This window comes from Capsella rubella, unplaced genomic scaffold, assembly GCF_000375325.1.
Source record: "Capsella rubella cultivar Monte Gargano unplaced genomic scaffold, Caprub1_0 scaffold_4, whole genome shotgun sequence".
Classification (NCBI taxonomy): domain Eukaryota; kingdom Viridiplantae; phylum Streptophyta; class Magnoliopsida; order Brassicales; family Brassicaceae; genus Capsella; species Capsella rubella.
The window spans coordinates 10,688,577-10,697,579 of record NW_006238920.1 but is presented as its reverse complement, the minus strand read 5'-3'; the positions used below and the strand labels follow the sequence as shown (position 1 = coordinate 10,697,579).

Below are 9,003 nucleotides of genomic sequence, written 5' to 3'. Positions count from 1 at the left end.
TTGGATGGCAAAAAGGGTTCATATTTTTTTTTTTTTTGTAGAAGTCAATATATAAAGAGTGTCGATGAGTTGTTTGGGAAGCTTCTGATTGAGTGATCGTCTATAGGACCTGTGGATTAGTCTTATGTAGTCGTTGCTATGTGTTTCAATTTATAAGAGCTTTTCGAATTTTGGTATACATACTGTATGTATTAAGCTACGTAAGGCCATTGTTATTTAATTTGGGTTTCTCTATATATTCGTTTGCTTAGGGATTTCGTTAATCCATAAGTTTTTAAGTGCAAAGGATAACTACAACATTAAAATTTAACTTGATTTTAAATTACAAAATATTAGTTGATAAGGCTTGTGACTAGTGAGAGACAAAATTACACTGTTTCTCCTAGCTTGTAGTCAAAAATAAGAAAAAACAAACAATGGTTCTCCTCATTTGTTATGAATGTGTATCCACTTTTCTTGTTGCTAAGTTGTTCATATTTTGTTATTATTATTGATTAGGAGTTCTTAATTTGTCCAAAAGTGAACCAAATTTTTATTCAAACTTCTTACTTCTCCTCAGTATGAAGCAGCTCAAGTTACTAATACAGTATTATCACTATTGGTATTTCAAGATTTCACAACAAAACTTGTTTAAATTTGACAAATATCGAATTTAAACTATATTTATAATGATTATTGAGCTTCTTGAACTTATTAATGTGTATGTTGATATATATGTTTTCTTGAACGTTTATACAAATTTTCCAAACTTACTTATAAATAAATATACGATATTATTATTATTAGAAAAACCTAATACATTTAACATCCGCTTATGTATCATTTATTACAAGAAATAAAATCACCAGTCTAAATTATGCGTACTACACATTTTCATTACTACCATATTAAGCAAATTTGTGAAATGACAACGTCTTAATATTTTAACATATATATATTTTTTACATCGGCCGAGTAATATCACAATTCCTAAAACTGAGGCCCAACTTTTGGCCCGCTAATGTTGTACTTGTTCCAGGAATGGATATTCATAATTTAGTTTTTTTTTTTTTTTTTTTTTTGTGTGTATGATAATCAAGAACGAAGTCACGAACCTATATATACCATGAAGTTTTTTGACATAAACGTTTAAAGAATTAAAAGAATGGGAATTGCAATACAAATGATCGAGAGAAAGTATAAGAAACAAAAAAAAAAAAAAACTAAAGAACGAACTTCATATCTATGTTTGGGAAAAATGTCTTCCCAAAAATATATTCAAGATCATTCTCTAAGGGAGTTAGATTCAAATCCAAACTCAAAACCCTCTTGCTACTGCTGCATCGTTTCAAAACAGGCATGGTAGGAATCACGGGACAGATGAACGATGGCTCGACCTTTATGCTTGACCTATGCCGTCTCATGTGACCACCTAAAGCCTGTCCTGTCCCAAAACTTTGACCGCATATTGAACACTCGTGCGAATGATTTCCTTTGTAATTGTAGCTAAGATGTTTCACATCTTTCTGCTCAACGTCAACGGTAGTGAGCTTCGGCTTCTTATGACTTGCCCGATGACCACCAAGGGCTTGAAACGAAGAAAATCTCTTGTTACACGTTTTGCATTCGAATCGGTTGCTTGTATGGCTCTCGGTATGTTGGTTCTGGTTCAAACTAATCTGATTAGCCATGGAGGTTTGCGCTAGTATCATCAGACATTTGGCAATGTCTAGATTCTTGATGGATTCTTCGAAATCAGATCTAACTCTCTTCATACTTCTTTTTTTTTTCTTTCGGTTGGGTAAGACTTTGAGGATTAAGAAAGCAAAAGTTAATTAATAGTTGCGAGGGTCTCGCGAACAAAAAAAAGAAAGAGTAAAAAAGTTGGAGTGTTTGCTTGTTAAAAAGGAAACCTGGATAGAGAGAATTTGTAATATGAAGGTTGAGAACTTAGAATTATAATGTGTAATATATATAAGAGCAACAACACCTACAAAAAGTTGGACTTTCTAGTAGTTTGACCAAAAGAAGTCGTCTAAACTAATATTCTAACACAACAACAACTAGCAGTGTGGCTTGTTTGACTTGTAACAAAATTAAAATTGACATTTTCAATACCACCCTTTCCGACCGCCGGCACAAGAGTGCTGAAATGCATACAAATACATACACACGAGGGTTGAACAACAAGGATAATATCGTCTTTTCGGGTGATGCAATAGCATAGTTTCTCACTTCTCAGAAACTTCCAAAATGTGAATCTGACAAAAGGTAGCAGAGTCAACAAATGTACACACTGACAACAACACAGGAGAATACATCTAGCAACTTGGTTTCTCATGGACTTGCTTGCCACACAGTTATTACTTTATAAATTACTAACACCTAACCATCGATGTATATTTTTAGTTTTAGACCAATGATTGGGAATACAGTTCTAAATAAGTAATATCTCTAAATAATTCATATTATATTGTATAGTCAAGAAAACACTAATAAATCTTCCAACTTGCGCAAAGCAAAAATACAATGAGAAGAGAAAAATCAATACGGTCAAACACATGCACTATAAGTCTAGAAACCAACCTAGAGCCTTTTTGATACAATAGACCAGTCAGATGGTATTACGATCGTCACCAGTGACGGATTCTTGACGACAAGCAGTTGTGATTTACGAAAGAGCAAGTCAAAGCCAAAAAAGTGGTAAATTAGAGACATATATGTGATGTGCTCTTCTTCTTGACTTTATTATGTTTTCTTGTAAAACGCAATGAGAAAGTTTTGGTTTCTTTCTTTTTCATATTTGGTTGACTCAAATGAGAAAAACTAACCAATTTAACCAGATACCGGTTTTTATGTAAAAATATAACCAGATTATCATCCATGACATGACAACATAAGTTTGCGGATTAGTAACATAACAACCTTTTACACACTCTCTCGATCTTCTAAACTCATCTAGTTAATGAACTTAACTGCTAGAGCTTGATGCCTATTTTTTTTTTTTTTTTGTGTGTCTAATCACTCACATGTTTACTTCCAAGAATGGAGTTCTGTTGTTAGCTTCGTCCTGTCCCTGTTTTGTTGATCTTTTCTCCAGACTTGTGTTATCTTCGCTGAGAGTATTCTGTGAAAACAAAGTCCTCATCTCCTCAATCGAAGCCAGGCTTGGCACAGTTATGGATTGTTTACTTGGTGTTTCGTTCTTGTGCTGATCAACCTGGTCATTGTATCAAAAGCTTTGCTGTTAATTATATACACATATAAGATCACATTGTAGAGTTTTTAGTGTTTTCCAAGTTTATGTTGTTATGACTGCTTAAGTACCTGATAGTCTTTTATGAGAGACTGTTCCGCTTTGTTTCTGATGTTTGATACGACTTGTCCATGACTCTCTTGCAATAATGTGACCTGGTTCATGCAAGTCTGAACTATGGCATCTGCTGTTTCTTTGTTTTCACGGTCTTGCATCAATGAGTCTGTAAAACCAAGGATTAGAACGTTTTCTTCAAGAGGCCAAGAAAATAATTTTTCTGTAGGGATGGTTACCATTAACAGCTGCGTGAAGTTCATTAGTCCTAGTCACAAAGTTAGCATCCATTGAGGAAAATGTGGATGTTAATTCATCGTGCCCCCTCTCATTTTCTTTTGCCATGTCCCTGTATGTAGAGATTTTTATTCAGTGAAATGATATGGAAACAGAGAGAAGCATGGATACAGAACGGAAAAACTTACTCCATTGTGACTGTAAGTTCTTGTTGATACTTCGTGTTTAGGTTCTTTATGCCTGTTGCAGTGGTCTCCCACAACTCTTTAGAATCATTGGCCCTTCCCAAGCTGCAATAAATCCAATGGTTGTATGAGAAGATAGAATGTAAACTGAGACGTTTGAACCGAAAGAGTGGGGAGATTGAACTCATACCAATCTTCAAGGTAACTGTCCATAACTGTGATAGACTCAGCTGAAGCTATTGTGTTTTCCGTGAAGTGGGTTTTCGCTTTCTTTAGATAGTCACACAATTCCTCCTTTGCGCCAACTGAGACTTGCTGCATACCAGACATTTGTTCATACAACCTCTTCTCTTCATGTATGTCGTGTTCCCGGATATTGCTTGATGCATCAGAGATCTAGACACATGCAAAGCATCAGTCTATAAATTTGATTCAACAGATGAATAATTAAAGCCTAGTGGGGTTATTAATGGTTAAAGACTCACCATTGTAGTTTTCTTTGAAGTTAACTTTGATAATATCAGACTGATATCATTTAAGGCTTGCTTCTCCTCTCTTTCAGCCTCTTCCTGTTTTTAGTAAAGATTATGAGTAGTGTGCAAACCTCTCAGAACATATCCAGTTGAAGTCTTTAAGAGTTTAGCTCACCTTAAACTTCATTTCAAAAGCATCAAGCTGTCTTGATTTTTCTGCTTGGCTTGCTCTAAGGGTTTCCACCAAGTTGTGGGCTTGGTTGTAGATGTTACTGAACATGGTTGAAGTCGAATTGGAAATTTCTTGTGCAGATCTCATGCTTCTGATTAAGCCCTGGATAAGTCGGAAAAAACAGTTAAATTTTTAGAAAATAATTAAACTAACAAGAAACCAGCAAATAATTTTACAGCACCTGCTCTTGTTGTCTTGCAGCTAGTGCTAAGAGCTTCTTCTGATCATTTAGTGAATTGTGGATGTCCTGAGCGACTGCAGAAGCCTCTGTTGCTGATGTAGTGAGAAACTGAAAAGTAAAAGGCATTTGATTTATTACAAATGATGAGATATAGAAACACAGCAAGAGGTGAAATATTATTTCATAGCTCGATTTTAATCATACTTTCTCAACAGCCTCTATTTGTGATACTATAGAGGAGTTCGTTTTCTCCAGATCAGAGGAGGCCTTCTTGTGTAGCATTTCAGATAGCTCCTTCAAGGCTGCTATTCCTGAAGTATATGTGTCTGCTGTTTTCCCAATTCTTGATTCCAGATCGCGTGTTGCCTGCATGTGTAAATCAACCACTAGTGTGATCATAAGGTCCTAGGCAAAAAGTGAACTGACATAAGTGTGGTCCTTTTTCTTACATCATATTTATGAGCAAGAAATGAGTGAGTATGCTCTTCCATAGTTCTTAAGTGTTGCTGTTGCTGAGAGACTGATCCAAGAATTGTTCTATGCAGATCTTTCAGGTTTTGATCAAGCTGTGAACCAAATTTTAGAAGCATGCTCTGGTTTTCGGATTCCAGCTTGTCTTTTTGGTCTGCAGAAACAAGAAAAATCAGCACTTGGCATATCTTCTTTTCAACCATAAAAATATGAAAGAAGAAGTACCTAATCTTGTGAACAACAAAGTTATATCATCTGAAGCATGCTGCAAATCAGAACGCATCCCCTTTGCATGGTCGATCAAAGAAGTCTCTGTCCAAGAAAATATCAGTAAAACTTATCCAAGAAAGGGGAAGGACTTAAATTTCTTTATGAGTTAGAACTGTTACCTGAGACTTTCATTCTCGAGATGATAAATTCTTTTTCTTTTAACTTTGAGGTAACTTGGATAAAATTCTCTTTAAGATCAAGCAGTTCCTTGTTACTATTATCCAGGTTTCTCTGGATCATGAATGATTGAAATTTCAAGAAAATTCTCACTGAACATGAATAATTTAGCGAGTAAATCACTTAAGTTTGTATCACCTTGCATTCCTTAAGGTCACTTTCTACTTCCAGTAAGTTCTCTTTCTCAGACTCGTAAAGGTCGCGGAACTTGGAATTTTCCTGCATTAGAGAAGCAACTTAAGGTCTAACAGGAGAAAATTAGTTCAGTTTCTAAAAGCTAAAAAGAAAAGGCGAGGCAAAAGTACACTTTCACTGAGAGTTAATTCATTTTCCAACTGATCTATTCTCTCGATTCTCGCCTGAAACAAAAGAATCAGTCAGCCTAGCATGAAATGAGTATAGAATTTAAGTTTCTTCCTTTGAACATACCTTCTTTTCAGCTTCTTCCTGTGCATATCTTTCTTGTGCAATGTAAACACCATTTTTATCTCTTGCCGCTCTTATATCTGCATCGATTGTACAAAAATTATACCTAATCCAGTACCTCTCTTGATAATATAGAAAAAGAGAATGTGGAGAATATTGACAGAATGATGTTTGTATGTGTAAACCTTTATTCCTTCTCTCAAGTTCCAGGTAAAGGTCTTTAAGCAACACAGCCTTGGATAATTTCTGGTTTGCCTGCAGAGACACGTTTGGTTAGAAGAATACAATCTAATGGTACTTTGATTAACAAAAATGAGAGACGGTAGCATAAACGAAACCTCAGGTTTGTTCTTGATGTTCTTGGCACGATAGGCATAATCTAAAGTACTTAAAGTTTCTTCCAGGGAATGAGCAGATGGAGAGATTGTTGCAATGATACAAGTTTTTGTCTTTCCTCCTAGAGAATCCCGTAAAAGCCTTGTTAGCTTACTATCCCTGCAAAGATGAAAATCCAAACTTAACACACAAATATAATCACAGTAGACTCGTATATATAGTTGTAGAACAGGGCAAGTACCTGTAAGGTATATGGGAAGAATGTTCGACAAGGGCATTAATGACACGACCTAGTGTGAGCAAGCTCTTGTTAATCTCTCCAGCTTCTCTTGCACGGCCATCCCGAGCTCCTGATCGTGAAATATTCTCAGATCCCGCTAGATCCACAAGGTTAAGCTTGCCACATTTGATTAGCTCTTCTTCTCCCATAGACTCTTCCTTAATGTGGACAGTGATAGTAAAAACTGAATGAGAGCGACTACTTCGCTTATTCAACAAAGTATCTGCAGTGCGCCTTTTGGATGAGCCACGTTCAAGAAGAGCATATATATCACTAGCGCTGTACACAAATTCTTCTTCAAGACCCCTTAATACAACAGAACCCTTCCCATCCTCCAACAAAGAAATGGGCTTCTTCTGCTTATCCTCAGAAGATCTTGAGGAGTCATCTTGAGCTAACAAGTCAGTAACCTCTTCATTGTAAAGTTCCAAGAATGTTACTTTCATATTGTAATCAGCATTTTGGGCCTCAAGAGTATCGAAAATATGTCGAACAGCTCTTGGAATCACCCCAGCCTCCGCAGGCAAATCCCCTCCCTACAACAGAAACATGAATCTAAAACAACTAGCAGAGACATGAAAAATCAAAACGAGACACTCACAAGAGGAACTTTTATATACCTTTTTCCTCATCCCGCCTTCCATTGTGTAAGTCTTTCCGGTTCCTGTTTGCCCATACGCAAACACAGTACAGCTAAAACCTTCCAAGACTTCATGAACAATAGGTGCAATGGCTTGATCATATATAGACCGTTGTTGCGATTTAGGACCAAAAACCTTGAACAGAAAAAAAAAAACACATTCAACACCATCAGAGACCAAAACTAAGCCAATCCAATCTTCAACACAAAAACATCAAGGAGAAAAGAGAACAAGGACAGAACATAAGAATATAAAAATCCAAACCTTGTCGAAATTGAAAAGACGGTCCACTTGCTTATTAGCAACACTGTGAAGAACATTGACTTCTCTTCTCATCTCATTACAAGAGATCGCTCTAGGAACATTAGATTTCTGCTCCTCTTCACTCAATGGTCTGCACCGTAGAATCACCTGAACATTAACCTCTTTATCTCTATCGAGACGGCTAGAGAACGAATCAGGTCGCCTTCTCTCAAGACGAGGAGTCAGAAACGGCGCAGGTGACGGGATCACTCCTACTCCGCTTTTCCTCGAAACCTCTGGCGTAAACGACATCTCTCACTGATCTTCGATCTCAACCAAAAAAAGCAGATACAAATCAAACTATAGAATTCCATATTGAATTGAGATAAAAATGTAAAAGCGATGTCAATGATCAATTGAGAGAAAGCTTTTGATTCAGAATCCTAAATTACAATTCAACTTACAGAAACAGAGCCTAATCGAAAAAGATGTAGGGATCGTCGAGATCGGAATGAGAAATTGATTTCAAGTTTGAGGGAAAAAAACAAGAATTAGGCTAAGTAACCGTTGAGAGACTGTGACCTCGGGGGCTCGGAGCCTAGTTGAAGAAGCAGAGAGAAGAAATGTGGTGGGTGGTTCCAAATTCGAATTTCGAAAGTTAAACTAAAAGGTAGCAAATATTCAAAGTCGTATAAAGTATTTTTCAGTTTTTTTTTGGTATCACTACAACTTTTTTGGTTTTTGAAAGTGATCAAAAATGATCCTTACCTTCACCATTATCATTTACTTGATAAAATCAGAGAAAAAGGAAATGAAAACAGGAAAGCAATTTGTTATTGAATCTTAGAGTATTCAATTACTTACATAAGCTATTAATAGATTGTCAAGTATTGTAAATGGATTTTATTATAATTTTATGTATTTATCATCTTTATATAATTCTAATATTTGTATTATTTAGATTTTTTTTGAAGATATGATGTAATTTTAGAGAATGCAATAGAATTTATTAGGTACAAATTCTAGTACATCTCATCTATTGATATGAAAACTAACAAAATACTGTTCATACCAAAAGCACAAAGAAATTTGTTTGAACATATCGATTTTGTTTTTTCGCGCCAGAAAATTAGATAATGCGGTTGAAGCATATAATAAAAATGAGTTATAAACCTTTAATTCAATATTTTAAATACTAAATATGCTATGACAATTCATGTTACCGTTACAACTATCAGTATAAATAGTTCTTTTTTTGCGAGGGAAAAGATTTAAACGAGACGTCATCGTTTTGTAAAATACATACATTTTATCTATTAACGGTCAGCTATCCTAACGGTTAACTAACTTTATAAATTGATTTGTTGAATTTAACCAAAGTGTTATAGAATTTAAATTATTGGTTAGTTTACATAGTTATAGTTATAAGCACACTTCAAAATTATGCACATTTATGAATACACCAAAGCAACAAAATTCATTAGAAGAGTAGCCATTTTCACTGTATTCAGATTTAATAAATTCGTATATACAGAAAAAAAAACATGTACAAATGTTGTATT

The 9,003-nt window shown here is 35.3% G+C and overlaps 2 protein-coding genes across 4 annotated transcripts; both read right to left on the bottom strand.

Annotated features, from left to right (window-relative positions):
* Window positions 1-1,116: 1,116 nt before the first annotated feature.
* On the bottom strand, window positions 1,117-1,899 carry LOC17889804 (zinc finger protein ZAT11). The gene has a single exon (XM_006295010.2). It carries the CDS (start codon window positions 1,752-1,754, stop codon window positions 1,203-1,205), a length of 552 nt encoding a protein of 183 aa, XP_006295072.1. The 5' UTR covers window positions 1,755-1,899; the 3' UTR covers window positions 1,117-1,202.
* Window positions 1,900-2,796: 897 nt separating this feature from the next.
* On the bottom strand, window positions 2,797-8,069 carry LOC17888069 (kinesin-like protein KIN-5B). 3 transcript variants are annotated; one of them, XM_023785277.1, is made up of 21 exons: window positions 7,906-8,069; window positions 7,463-7,771; window positions 7,178-7,333; window positions 6,519-7,093; window positions 6,280-6,436; window positions 6,127-6,196; window positions 5,945-6,021; window positions 5,821-5,874; window positions 5,654-5,734; window positions 5,458-5,569; window positions 5,294-5,380; window positions 5,047-5,222; window positions 4,802-4,963; window positions 4,598-4,705; window positions 4,360-4,518; window positions 4,197-4,280; window positions 3,902-4,107; window positions 3,715-3,816; window positions 3,529-3,638; window positions 3,307-3,458; window positions 2,797-3,199 (listed from the first exon to the last, which is right to left on the bottom strand). In XM_023785277.1, the coding sequence occupies exons 2-21, from the start codon at window positions 7,751-7,753 to the stop codon at window positions 3,005-3,007; spliced, it is 3,114 nt and encodes a 1,037-aa protein (XP_023641045.1). In that variant the 5' UTR covers window positions 7,754-7,771; window positions 7,906-8,069; the 3' UTR covers window positions 2,797-3,004. The 3 variants fall into 3 exon arrangements, with proteins under 3 accessions (XP_023641045.1, XP_023641044.1, XP_006293610.1); XM_023785276.1 differs by having other exon boundaries at window positions 7,463-7,764; XM_006293548.2 differs by having other exon boundaries at window positions 7,463-7,759.
* Between the last annotated feature and the right edge of the window lie 934 nt (window positions 8,070-9,003).

Coding starts and splice junctions, on each gene's coding strand:
- LOC17888069 (XM_023785277.1), bottom strand. CDS start 7,753: ATGTCGTTTACGCCAGAGGTTTCGAGGAAAAGCGGAGTAGGAGTGATC. Junction 7,094..7,177: donor AAGGCGGGATGAGGAAAAAG/GTATATAAAAGT, acceptor TTTCTGTTGTAG/GGAGGGGATTTGCCTGCGGA. Junction 5,223..5,293: donor TTTGTTGTTCACAAGATTAG/GTACTTCTTCTT, acceptor TTGTTTCTGCAG/ACCAAAAAGACAAGCTGGAA.
- LOC17889804 (XM_006295010.2), bottom strand. CDS start 1,754: ATGAAGAGAGTTAGATCTGATTTCGAAGAATCCATCAAGAATCTAGAC.